Here is a 14,180-nt window from a genome sequence, read left to right as displayed (position 1 = left end):
ACCTCAACAAAGTGTTCCTCCATATTTATTTATTTATTATTTTGGTTGAATGAGGCAGGGTTTCACGCTATAGTCCAGGCTGGTCTTGAACTCCTGCCTCAGTTTCCCTAGTGCTGGGATTACAGGCATGTGCTACCATGCCCAGCTTCCTCAGGATAATTTGTGAAGGCTCTACGAGAAGGAAGTAGGAAGTACATTCAGCTGCTGGTCACTGCAGTATTGCATAAGCACAGCCCAGGGGGGAGCTTTTGTGTCTGTTGGAGATAACCAGGCTGGACCACGCTTTCCAGCCCTTGAAGAGCAGGTAACAGGGCAGAAACTGCTGACAAGTGACTTCTCCCAGAGCTCTCCGGCCAATCCTACCTAGCAGATGTGAGCTCCCAATCTTGCATATGTGAGAGATTTAACAATTATAGTCACATCGTGTGTCCAGCGGCGAATTGGAATGAAAGGGTCTCTGCCTTCATGAAGGAACCCAGAGCAGAGAGGGGTGGTCTGAAGAGTTCTTGGTCCCACCGCACTTTCCTTTCAGCCTGCACCTGACTCAACTCAATGCTTGCTAAAAATGAAGAGCCCCTGGGGTTATTCTCCTCGATCCCTATTTGCCCCAGGCATTTCGCATTTCTCTCTCTACTGGGAGTGTTGTGATGTTCTGAGACTTCAGGGATTGCCCTTACAGCTTGTTCACTTTACCGCTCTGCTTATTGAAAAACCACCTCAAGGCTGAGGGAGGCCTGACAAAGCCACCCACTGGACTTGGAGACTTAAAAGGTCTTTGTTGTAGCCAAGGAATGCATGGGTAGGGGGAGGGGCCTGCATAAAGCCTCATTTATGTAAGATTTAGTCAGCCACAGTAACCAAACATTCATGGATATAACTGAGAACCGGCCACACCAAAATCATTTCTAAATATTGCATTGAATGTCTTTTGAATTCCTGAACTGAATAAAATATGGAATTTTAGAGTCAGGAAGTTTTGCTCATGAAAGGCAAGGATTGAACGATTTTTTTTCCTTTATGTAGCACCAGTCTAAAACGTATATGGTTGCCCTCCTCGTACTTAAGGGTCACCCCCCCCCCAAATATGTGTGGCTTTCCTTAAAAGATCTTGGCACTAAGTGAGGTCAGCTGTTTTGAGTTTGAATCAAACCACAGGGCTGGGGCTGGTAATCCCAGGAAGCATGTACCTGCTCTTATTACTAATGTGTAGAGGATAAAATGGGCCTTAGATGCCTGGCCTCCAAGATGGGCTCAGCATCCTGCTCTATTCATACAGTCCTATGTATACGACTCTTAAAAATTCCATTACCATTATTTAATTTTAGTATTAGTAAAATAGAAGCTACTGTTAGAAATACATTAAGTGCATAATTGTCTTTCAGATGACCAAAGAGAAGTCTAATTGGAATTTGGGACCCACCAGCAGGACCCAGTGTAGATGGAGAAGACAGGAGATGGGACCTTAGACAATCCCATCATTCTGCCACCTTGAGAGCAGGAGGGCTTGAGAAAGAGTTGATGAGGAAAGGAGAGTACCAGGTATAGTGGCACATTCTATGATCCCAGCACTGGGAGGAGGAGGCAGGAGCATCAGGAATTGAATGTCATCTTTGACTAGATTGAAAGTTTGAGGCCAGCCTGGGCTACAAGAGAGCCTGTCTCTAAAATCCAGGAAATACACTATGCAGTATATGCTTAAAAACATACTTGGTAAGCATACAATTTTTAAAAACAATAAATTACCAGGATGCAATTCTTCTCTTTGTGCAGAAGCTATGCATTTGTGCAGAAGCTATGCATTTATCTTTCAGGTTAAATCTAGAAAACCCTGCCTGACTAGGAATGTGCTGCTTCAGCACTTCATAATATAAATTACAGTACACATCATATAAAACCAAAGTTAAAAAGGAGAAGAGTGAGCATCCTTGATGGCTTAAGCCCAATTTTCTAAGATGATTTTCCTACACACAAAGGATATTTTATGAGTTAAGAATGGACCTGTTTTTATGGCTCCAAAATCTGTCCTTTGTGGAGGAGGGGTTAAAAACCTTGTATATGAGCTAGGCATGGTGGTGCAGGCCTTAATCCCAGCACTTGGGAGGCAGGTGGATCTCTGTGATTTTGAGGCCAGTCTGGTCTTCAGAGTGAGTTCCAGAATTGCCAGGGCTGTTACACAGAGAAACCCTGTCTTGAAAAACCAAACAAAAAACCGTTGCATGTTCTAGGAGATCCATGTCCAACAGCAGGGTGCAGTTAGCTGAGCAGGAGGATGGGGCAGTGCTGTAAAGCGCCCATCTTTTGAGGTATATTAACACCAAATACGCCTGTTAGGTACTTCCTGTTACAGGTTCAGGGCCAGTTCAAGGGCTCTTTTCTTACATGAAATCGGTGCTGGTCAGGGACAAAGGACACTTCTAAGGCTTTGTACCTACATCTAAGAGAAAGGTCATGTTCCCAGTTCTATAGCTTCCATCAGCAAAATCTTGGGAGAAATGGGTGTGGAGTGTAATCTTCACCCAGTAGAGAGACAGTCACAGACACATAGGCCAGGCCAGGCCTTAGGGCCTTTAGAAAACAGCTACTTCCCCAAACAAGTCTGCCAGCTCAGGAGAGGGCTGGAGCAGCCTCCCGCTGTTGCAGAGGCCTGCATTTGAACCCAGGGCTGTAGAGGAAGGAGATCCGGGGTGGCCTGGGCTTGGGAAGATGCCATGGACAGGAGCGTTAGTTGCCCTAGAGCAGTGTATTTCAAACAGAGAGATGTATTTGGCCTGTGATCAAAATAAATTTAACAAAGATAAAATCAGAACCAGATCTTGGTTTCCTGTACTATTCCAATTAAAAGGGCTACTCAGAGATAAAGCGGTTCCAAGCCTGGCAGGTAAGTGCAAGATTAGTCTGGAGCATCTTGTTAGGAGACACAGGAAGGCCTAAAAATAAATGTGTCATGAAAGGATGCAGGAGCCAGCTTGAAGGTGCTCAACTTAGCCAAAGATGAGCTCACCTGAGTACCAAACTAAGAAAGTAGAACTACACAAGACCAACATGAAAACTAAAAGAATAACAGGGTGGAAGGGAGGGCTGGTTTGTTTATAGTTTTTAAGTCCAGCTGGCAAAGAAAGGGCATGCTGGAATTAGAAAACCATTTTGCAGCTGTCAGAGTAAAAGATCAGTGCAGGCGAGAAGCATCTGGTGCAGATAAATCTAAGGGACAGTCTGAGGAGCAGACATTTGCACAGTCTGTAAAGCGCCTCTACATAGATCTGTCATCAAGAGGGAAACTAGACATGTGCACAGCGATGATGAAATCTGCCACCATCTCTGAGAGGCGGGGGACATCAAGTGATCAGGCTGAGAATGCAATAAAATGAGTACCATTGTCAAGACAACAAACTCAAATGACATGTTTTCTAAAACGAAACAAAAATTCAGGATGTGAGGGCCTATATTCAAAAAATATGCATGCTACAAAAAAACAAATCCAGTCAAAGAGCTATGTGTAGTGTCTGACCCCGGCTGGAAAGCACACCATTGAGGAAAGGTTCCTGGGACATTGCTGGGTAGGAGTGAAGTTAAAGCCAGTCACAGTGACCTCGACTAACGTCCTATCTGGGCTAGGAATAACATTTACTGTAGAGGGGAAGGGACTCTGTCGTACGCACTTCAATATTACAGAGGAGGGAGAAAGACAAGACCCCGACAAGTCGAGCAAGGCAAGCGTCAGTGTGGGCATGAGTACGTAAGGCTGTATAAGAGAGGACACAGGTTCTTTCTTTTTATATTTACAACTTTCCTGGAAGTTTAAGCAGTTTCTTAGTAAAATGCTCTTTAAAAATATCTCTAGTGTACAGTAAATGAAAATGCCTTGGGTGTTCCTTGCCGGCTTTCACGGAAAGGCTCGTTTTACTACCTGCCATTCACTTAGACCGTGAGTGACTCAGCACTCGACTCTGCTATCCACACTGCCTGGCTTATACTGAGTTACCATTCCATGGCCAGCAGACAAGAAACCCCTTTGGTTTGATTCAGTCAGTAGTCTGAACAAATACTCTAAATGTCCTTGTAAGCAGCTGGGGTGTAGCCAGGATGGTAAATGTAGCAGTCTAACATTCTTTTATGCCAATTCTATACAGGAAGTGCAAAACTGACGCTTCATTGTTTATTTCCTCCCTTCCCCCCACCCTGATCTTGGAGTTGGTTGTACCCATATGAGCATTTCTGAGCACATGGCCGTAAGACAGGAGCAGACTTCTTGTCTAGACAGGAACAGAAGGGGGTTAGCTGCAAAGATAGCATAACTGTTGTGCAGTAAGAAGCTGCCCAGGTCTTCTTGGAGAATGCATAGAAGACTTAAAATCATGGAACATCTGTCCCCCAACCACCCTCCCCACCCTTCCCCTAAACCCTACTCCCACCCCATACCCTCCCTACCAATAGTGCTAACAAAAGCTTAATCTTCCAGTTTTAAAGTGCAAATGATTTGGATATGACTGCTGCTGCAACAGGTCTGAGCAGAGAAAATGGAGTCCTCTATGCGATGTTTTCCAGAATGTAAAAGATGAGCTCCATGACGACAGGGCCCTCGCTGAGCTGGCAGGCTCCTCCATGGATGACAGGCACCAAGGCACTGTCCAGGTCGTTCATGTACTGCGAGGGAAGGGGCTGGCCATTGCTCCCTGCTTGATAGCCAACCTACCAGGAGAGAAGGGACGGCAGGTTACTGGACAGGGAAGATCTCTCCAGAGGGCTGAGCCAAGTCCTTTCCCATGAGCTAGGCACATGACAGTGCATACACATTCTTCCGCTGTTAACTGTGGGTTACCACTCTGACACCTACTCTGGTGAGACCTTGGCCTTGTTCCTGAATCTGCTAATGTCCGTTTCGGGGAATAGAAAGGATGAGTCAAGTTTAGTCTCTGGTTGTAAAAACTAAAGTGAGAAGTTTATGATTATGAATAAAAACTAAGAAAAAAAACTAAAGTGAGGAATAGAACATCACATTTTTCTTCAGTCCATGCAGTCACCAACACACTATTTTTTGAGCAACTGAAAACAGAAATTCAAAGATAAAGGGCCCTTTCCCTCAAGAGAGTCACACTCAGCAGGAAAAGACTTGCTATCCGATTGTTCCACATGAGGGAGTGAGATGGGAACATGATACACACTTCACTAGTATTACACGGATAAACTTTTTTCTAAATTGCATTTAATTTTATGTGTATAGGTGTGTGCATGCACCATGGCGCATGTGCCATGATATGCCTGAGGAAATCATAGGACAGCCTCTCCTTCCTCTGAGTACGTGGGTTACGGGAATTGAACTCAGGCTGTCAAGCCTGGCAGTCGGGTGCCTTCACCCACTGAGCCTGGTTTTTGTTATTGTTGGCTTGTTTGGTTTTTGTTGTTGTTTTGAGATGGGTCTTATATGATTCAGACTGGTCTCAAACTTGCTATGCAGCCAAGTTTTTGATCCTCCAGTCTCCACCTCCGAGAGGCTGAGATACAAGTGTACATCAGTATGCTTGGCTTGCATGGTACTGAGGATCAATTCCAGGGTTCTATGCATGCTAGGCAGGCACTCTGAGCCACATCCTCAGCCCCAGATAGGCCTTTTTTCAGCACAGGACAAGACCTTAAGAGAAAATAAACACTGGCTGATGATGCCTAGTGAGGAAATAAAGCCAGATACAGAACTTTTCACCCTGCCCTGATAATCTATTTGATTAAATGCTGCACCAAAAAGCCAGGTTTTCCCCATGTAAGCACCCAGGATAGAAACTGCTTTGGGGCAGAATAATTACTGGCTCAGAGGGAATATCAATCTGAGCCCACACTCATTTATTCTTTAAAAATAAACTTCTTTTATTTTTTTTAAATGTGCGTAATGGTTTTGTCTGCGTGTATGGATGTGCAGTGTGTGTGCCTGGTGCCCAAGGAGGTCAGAAGAAGTCAAGTCAGACCCCCTAGAACTGGAGTTAAGGATGGTTATAAACCATGACGTGGGTGCTGGGAACTGAACCACATTTCTCCAGTCCCAACTCCACTCATTTCTAATAACTCAGCACTAGGGACTGAGGGTGGAAATGGTAGCTGGCAAATTTTAGGCACCTAGTGCAGGACCAATGGAGCCTGCTGTGAAGAGCTCAGCCACAATAGAGATACTAGGACAAGGAACAGGTTTGGGAGGTGAAGACTGGATTGTTAATACAAAGTGCATATACAAACATCAATCCAGGCACAGGGCACACACTCTAGTCTCAACATTCAGGAGGCAGATTGGCAGATGGATCTGGATCTCTGAGTTCTAGGCCAATCAGGGCAACTAGTGAGACGCTGTCTCAAAAAAGAAACCAAAAAAAAAAAAAACCCAATAAAAAGTAAACAAAAATCAAAAACAAGCAAAAAACTAAGTCCCAATGACAAGAAAATTGTTGAGGAAACAGTGCAAACCTATGAAAACACTGGCAGCAAGACGAATTTTACTATGCAGTGGCAACTGCAGATGCCAAGGAACAGGAGCTCGGTCCAGCTGACTAAGAAGACACAATGAGGGACACCTAGAACCTGCCCTGAAGGGGCTGCAGAGCAGTATCATGGGTGGGTATGGGGGTTTCACCTGGGGGTGACACAAGCTCCTTCCGTACCCTACAGTCCTTGGGATCCACAGTGCAATGGTTCTGACCAGAAAGCATATCTGTGCGTGATGGGATGTGAGGTCATTTATCCTCTGGAGTAACTCAGGAAAACTCAGAAAAAAAGAAACAAGAACAAAACAACTCAAGGCCAGCTCCAAAAGCTGCCCAAGATTTCCTACCTGATCTGAGTCAAGTGTCACGCGAAGCCCCAGTTTTGTCATTCCGTCCTCCTTCAGAAGCTTCAGGTGCGGGCAGAGGGCCAGGCAGAAGGCTTTGGCAACATGCTCGGTCAGTCTGCTGTGGTCCGCAGGGTCGCTCAGGCAGTTCTGCTGGTCGTCGTTCTCTAGGAAAAACACCTATTCCAAACAAAAGAGGCTTTCATCTTGTGTCGAAGATGTGGAACAAGCAGATTAGCCACTGTATTTGAGCACCCAGTTCTCTAAGATGTACAAGGTGACCTGATGGGAAGAGCACACGAGAGTCCTTGGGGCCAGCACTGGAGAGATGGCTTGGCCAGGAAAGGCACAGGCTGCACAAGCCCGAGTTTACCCCTGGAAAGAACCTACTCCATGTGTGCTGTGGCAGGCGTGCCTTACATCCTGCACACACAGACACAGTAAAATCAATAGAAAAGTGCAGCACCCAAGACAATCCTTGTTTGCCAGTCTCTGCACCCTCACTGGCAGTAGCTCTGCTCTCTGCAAACACAGACCACAGTCTAATAGCACTTTCTATGTAGAAACAAAAAGGCTCACGTTTGGTACTGTACTTTTTTTTTTGAGACAGGGCTTCATGTAATCAGGCTGGCCTCCAACTTATCGTGTATCATCAGCAGCTGCAGGCTGCACTTTGACTTCTTTCCCGCTGAGCTAATTAAGACAGACGGGAAATTAAATCTAGTAGACAAATGAAAAGCTTTGCTCAGAGACACTTTTTCCCTTTAAAAACGTTTACTTTTTAAAAAATGTGTATCTGTCACACAAGTGCCATGCAGAGTGTGAGGAGGTCAAAGGTCATTTCTGGGAGCTGGCTCTTTCATTCCACTGCATAGGCCCCGAGGACGGAATCCAGATCTTCAGGCTTGGTGGCAAAAGCCTTTACTCACTGACCCATCCCACTGGCTCACCTTTTCCTTCCAAATCAGCCTAGAATGGGGCTCTGGGCTTAGCACAGGGCTGTGTTGAAAGTAAGGCGAGTGCTCCAAGGTTTATTTCTTACCTCTGTCCATCTGATGACTTTTCCATTGGCTTTATACTCAGACCCATGAAATATCTTCACATTGGTTATGGATTCCATGGACTTCCCATCTATAGGACTCACAGCACTGCAACAGAGGAAAGGGAAGGAAATAAGACATCACATTTCATTACCAAATCCCAAGTATGTCGTGCTGAAGACATCTGCAAGGCGTCATGACAAGACACAGAGTGTGCATGTGAAGAAAGGTTATGCACTGGGCCTACTGAAGCACACATGCCAGAGGCAGACACTTGCAAGGAGCCATTCTTCAAAGCTGACCACAGCAGAAGCAGGCTGTTTGCTCACGCTGCTCTTTCCCATATCTCTTCTTTAATAACTGCATGGCCACTCACCCGCCCGGTTCCCCTCTCCACCCTCGCTCTAACAACACGGCTCAGCTGCCTTCGGAGGGCAGTGCTGAAGGGGAGGAGAACCTGTCATCCCTGGGTGCTGTACTTCACGTACCAACCCCTGCTTGGAACTTGGGGAGTTTAATGATGTCTGTTATGAACTATTTAAACGGCAGACACACATCTTTAATCCCAGCACTCGGGAGGCAGAGGCAGGCGGATCTCTGTGAGTGGAGACCAGCCTGGTCTACAGTGCGAGTTCCAGGTCAGGCTCCAAAGTTACAGAGAAACCCTGTCTCAAACACACACACACACACACACACACACACACACACACACACACACACACACACACACAAAACCAAACCAAATAAACAAAAAAATAAAAACAAAACAAAAAGCTATTTAAAGCTGGGGATTTGGTTCAGGGGTAAGAGAGCTTGCTCACAAGGCAGAGACCCGGAGTTCACTCCCCACTAATAACACATAGACAAACAACAGCCTCAGTGCTGTGTGAAGCTATAGAGCAGAGGCTGCTACCATCAAAGATCCTCTTCAGTCCGAAACAGAAGTCTCCTTTGACAGTTATTTCTTCTTTAAAATATAGTAAGTAAATTAAATATATGGAGATACACATTTACTCTAAAAACAAAATACAACGATTGACAAAGATTCTAAACTCTTTTTAAACAATGTTTAAACCTGTTAATTTTCTTGGGTCTTTTTAGTTTGTTTGAGACAGGGTCTCACTATGTAGTCTGGCTGGCCTGCCTCTGCCTTCTGAGGGCTGAGATTACTATCATGCCTGGTCCTGTTCTTAGTTCTCTAGACATCAAAAGCTAAATCAGCAAGATGGCTCAGCAGGGAAAGGCACTCGTGTGCAGGTCTAGTCACCTAGAGTTGAGTCCCCAGAGCCAATATAAAGGTGAAGGAGAGAACCAACTGCATGTGTGCCAGGGCAAGGCCCTCTCTTCCCCCAAATACATCAATGTAAACAGAGAAATCTAAGTTGGAGAATAGTAAATACTGAGAGCTTTGCTGTATATGAAGAGAGAACTGCACAGCAGGGCTAGAATACAGACAGTGGCTGCAGACAGTGGGGATGCTCGCAGGGCATCGTGAGGAAGAGGGAAGGCTGAGAGCAGCACTCTCAAAGGTCCGGGGAGGATGCACAGCTGTGCTCAAGGAAGAAGGAGAGGCTGAGGAAGGAAGACTGCCTTGAGTTTGAGATCAGCCAGAACTACATAGAGAATTCCAGGCCAGCTTGGGCTATAGAGTTCAACCCTGGCTCAAAACAGCAAGAAGTGTTGGCCCTTAAGAGGTGACAAGTGGTGTTAAATTTCATCTTGAAAAACACTAGAAGCCATGGGTGGTCTGACAGGAGAATGTCATGACGCTGGCAGCTGTGGTAGAGACTAGAGACAGATCAGAGAGAAGGACTTCAATGAGGGACACGCAGGCTACTGCAGCTGTCCAGACTGAGGGGTTTAAACTGGGTAAGCTGCTTTTTATACTAGGATGGTGGCAATGGAGGTGGTAAGAGCCACTGTGATTGGGATTCATTCTGAAACACGGCAAACCAGATTTACTGTTGGGCTAATCATAGGGTAGAGCAGAAAGAAAGTGTCAAAAATGAATCCAAGGCTTTAGTGTGCAGCATTAACATAGAGTTGCCATTAGTCAGGGAAGAGTTTGGCTTTGAAGCCCCGGAAGATGGTTTTAAATCAGTCTTGCTGTGTCTTAGCTTTATGGTGCTGATGAGTCATTAGCCTTTAGGTACCTGCTTATTCAAACAAGGACTCCCGCCCTATCAAATGGTAATTAACAGTGCAGATGCTTGATACCCCAAAGGTGTGCAACTTTAGAAGACCCGTGTTTGCTTCACTGTCTTATCTCTCCCGCAATACATACAGGGAATCCTTCAGAGATCAAGGAAGGGGCTGGAGAGCTTGCCCAGTGGTTAAGAGCATACATTGCTTGCTGAGGAACCAGGTTTGGCTCCCACTAGGCAGGATAGGATAGATGGCTCCCAGTCACCTGTGATTCCAGATCAAGGGGAATTTGAGGCCTCTGTGTCCATGGGCACCCACAGTTATGTGCACAGGCATATACACAGACAATTAAATTAAAAAATGTTTAACCCCCGCCTTTTTTTTAAAGAAATCAAGCTAAAAACAGAAATGAAGAATTCTGTTACACATTCCTTTCTTTGTAGCAGGCTTCTAGTGACACTCTGAAACACAGTGTGGCAGCAGACGAAGCCTGAGCTGCCCCTGACTGCTCTGAGGCCCCACTCACCCTTTGTTGACCTTCTTGTCGTCATCCACCCACTGGATATGGATCTGCTCCTGGGGCTCCTCCGCATCCGCCTTCCCACAGGTGATGGTGAAGTCCTTCATCTCACGAAGCGCCTGCCTCAGGGAATCCATGTTCTCAGCAGTGATCTGGACCATAACGCCATCTAAGAAAGTCAGCATGAAGATGGACAGATGGACACAGGGCAGAGCCAGGAGGGGGGCGGCTGAGACACAGTGCCTACTGTCTGGCAGATCCTCTGATACTAAACAGAAGCTTTACAAAGCCAACAGACACAAAGACGTTTTCTTTCTGAGCTTAAACCCTCACTAAAAAAGCTGTGAGAGCCAACATGGAGATGTCCTCGGCTTTAACAGGGCACATTCCTTTCAGACCCCGTGTAGTGTTTCTCCTGAGATGGCTCTCTTCAGGCTCACAGAGCACTTGATTCCCCTTCGTCCTCTTACAGTTACCACGCCCTTACTGTGTGTGTGGCCTTCTCCATCTCTCTTAACTTCTACCATGACTGCCTAGTATATGAAGAACCTCCCTGTAAGTATGCTTTAAAAATTACTAAACAGCAACAACTATAAAACAAAACAAAGTTTGACTGGGTGTGGTGGTACAGACCTTTAATATCAGTACTTGGGCAGTAGAGACAGAAGGATCTAGTTTGAAGCTAGCCTGGTCTCCATACATAGAGAGTTCCAGGCTAGCCAGGGTTACATAATGAGACTCTGTCTCAAAACAAAACAACAACAAAAAATAAAAATAAAAACTACCATGGTAATTTGAATATAAACAGCCCCATCCGCCTTTAACCCCAGCACTTGAGAGGCAGAGGCAGGCAGAGCTCTGAGTTTGAGGCCAGCCTGATCTTCATATCGAGTTCTAGGACAGCCAGGACTGCACAAAGAATTCCTGTCTCAAAACAAAACACAATGAAACAAAAAGGAAAAAAAATCTTAAAAATGGCCCCATTGGCTCATGTTATTTGTATGCTCAATCCTCCAATGGTGAACTGCCTAGGATTAGGAGGCATGTCCTTGGAGGAAGTGTGTCACCAAGAGAGGACTTTTAAGGTTTCAAAAGCCCAAGCCAGCCGGGCGGTGGTGGCGCACGCCTTTAATCCCAGCACTCGGGAGGCAGAGGCAGGCGGATCTCTGTGAGTTCGAGGCCAGCCTGGTCTACAAGTGCTAGGTCCAGGACAGGCTCTAAAAAAGCTGCAGAGAAACCCTGTCTTGAAAAACCAAAAAAAAAAAAAAAAAAAAAGCCCAAGCCAGGCCCAGCGTCTGTCTCCAGTGTCTGTCTGTCTGCCTGAGGCAGGTAGCTCTCAACTGTTGCTCCAGTGCCTACCTGCATGCCACCATGCTCCATACCATGATAATGAACCCAATCTCGGAAACCGTACGCAAGCCTCCCCCAATTAAACGCTTTCTTTCATAAGAATTGCCTTAGATATGGTGTCTCTTCATAGCAATGGAACTGATTACTGCATACAGAATTACAGTAGTAGGTTTAGACTAAAAATGAATTTTAGATGGGATACATGACCAACAGATGGTTAGCTATTTTTCACACTATCTGAATTTTCTATTTTGACCTATCTGAGTCAAACAATATAATTTTGAGAGTAAAACATCACATGTTGAACATTTTTCTGATTTGTTGCCATATACACATAATCTTGTCATAAAATAATTTCTTTAATATAATATTTAATCATACTATATTAGATACACTATATATTTAATTTTAATCATAAAATAACTTCATTAACATAATTCTTCTAAAAATTACTTATCCGTTTTCTGTGTGTGTGTGGTCATGGATGTGGGGTCAGAGGACAACTTTCAGGGGTCAGTATTCTCCTTCCATCATACGGGTTCTAGGGATCCACTCATGTTATTAGACTTGATAATATATACTTTTACCTACTGCGGCCCAACACAGGAAGTTTAAACATTGTTTGCATCTGTAAGAATCTGAGTCAATTCAATTGATCGTCTTAACTACATTTAAAGAATTTTCATGGGTCTGGAGAGGTGGCTCAGAAGGTAAGAGCACTGACTGCTCTTCCAGAGGACCTGGGTTTGATTCTCAAACCCCACCTGGCATCTTAGGACCTTCTGAAACTCCAGTTCTAGTGATACTGATGCCATTCTGGCCTCTAAGAGCACCAGACATGCCGGCAGTATAGACACATATGGAGGCAAAACACTCATACAAATAAAATAAGTACATATTTTTATTTAAAATATTTTTGTAATAAATTTAAACAAATATTTTAAAATAAATAAAACATTAATAAATTTTTATTTGCAAATTTTTCTTAATTTAATAGAGGTTTTAAAAAAGAAAGAATGAATGATTTTAAAAGACTCTCTGGCTGGGTGGTAGTGGAGCACGCCTTTAATCCCAGTACTCAGGAGGCAGAGGCAGGTGGATCTCTGTGAGTTTGAGGCCAGCCCGGTCTACAGGCTAGTTACAGGACAGCCAGGGCTACACAGAGAAACCCTGTCTCTTAAACACCCCCAACTCCCCTCAAAAAAAGATCTCTGGTCTACAGAGTGAATCTGGGCATCACACGTGTGTCTGGTGCCCATAGAGTTAGAAAAGCTCATTGGATCCCCCACTCAGACGGGAGCTAAGGATGATTGTGAACTGCCACGTGGGTGCTGGGAAGTGACTGTGGGTATACTGAGACATCTCTCCAGCAATTTCCTTTTTAAAAACTTAATTCATTTCTATCATGTGTGTATATGACAAATATGTGTTTGACTGCAGGCATGTGTGTGTCAACAGCATTCATGTGAAGATCAGAGAACAATTAGGGAGAGTTGGTTCTCTCCTTCTACCATGAGGTCCACGGTTTAAACTCAGGTCATCAGGCTAACAGCAAGTGCCATTATCCACGGAGCCATCTCACTTGGCCCAACAATTTCTTTCCGTTTTTTCTTAAATTTTTTTTAAAAAATTTAATTAATTATGTGTGTGTTGGGTGAGTGTAGAGTATTTGTGTGTGTGTATATGTGTGTGTGTGTGTTGGGTACTTGTGTGTGTAGGGTGTGTGTGTGTATATGTGTGTGTTGGGTGTGTGCAGGGTGTCTTGTGTGTGTGTGTGTGTGTGTGTGTGTGTGTGTGTGCTGGGCGGGTACTGTGCATGTGACTATGACTCCAGGAGCCCACAGAAGCCAGAGGCACAGGATCCCCTGGATCTGTAGTTATGTGTCCTCTCCAGCCCTGCTCCCAACAAATTCTATATATTGTTTTGCTTTATAGTTGGGATTGTGAGATGTGGTTATAAGACATGCTTCACTTTCCTCACTATTTTACTTAACTTGCCCCCCCCCCAAAAAAAAATCAAAGCTAGTACGCCTAAATATATGTAAAATTTCCTATGGACGTCTATGGAAATCTTTACTTCAAAATGGAATGATTTTACTTAGGAGACAAAGACAGAGAAGGATTGGTATTTCAAGGATATTCTCAATTTCAAATTGAGCTTAAGGCCAGCCTAAGCTACATAAGACCCTGTCTCAAAACACTGAAGTTGGGGGAGGAGTCTGGGGAGTTGGGAATGGATATGTTCAGGATACACTGTATGGAATTAACCATTATATTTTAAAAATACTTTTTAAAAGAGTAATATTATATTTATTTG

General features: G+C 44.6%; 1 protein-coding gene across 3 annotated transcripts in view; it reads right to left on the bottom strand.

Moving 5' to 3' along the window:
* Window positions 1–4,408: 4,408 nt before the first annotated feature.
* The window catches only part of Zfyve9 (zinc finger FYVE-type containing 9), a 134,802-nt gene continuing 125,030 nt past the window's right edge, over window positions 4,409–14,180 (bottom strand). For all 3 annotated transcript variants that reach the window (XM_038332434.1, XM_038332433.1, XM_038332432.1), the window contains 4 exons: window positions 10,520–10,682; window positions 7,851–7,956; window positions 6,812–6,988; window positions 4,409–4,689 (listed from right to left, as the gene is read on the bottom strand). In XM_038332434.1, coding sequence (XP_038188362.1) covers window positions 4,528–4,689; window positions 6,812–6,988; window positions 7,851–7,956; window positions 10,520–10,682 — 608 coding nt within the window. In that variant the 3' untranslated portion in view covers window positions 4,409–4,527. The remainder of the gene's footprint in view (window positions 4,690–6,811; window positions 6,989–7,850; window positions 7,957–10,519; window positions 10,683–14,180) is intronic.

This window comes from Arvicola amphibius, chromosome 6 (assembly GCF_903992535.2).
Source record: "Arvicola amphibius chromosome 6, mArvAmp1.2, whole genome shotgun sequence".
Taxonomy (NCBI): Eukaryota; Metazoa; Chordata; class Mammalia; order Rodentia; family Cricetidae; genus Arvicola; species Arvicola amphibius.
This window is presented reverse-complemented; position numbering and strand designations above follow the sequence as displayed.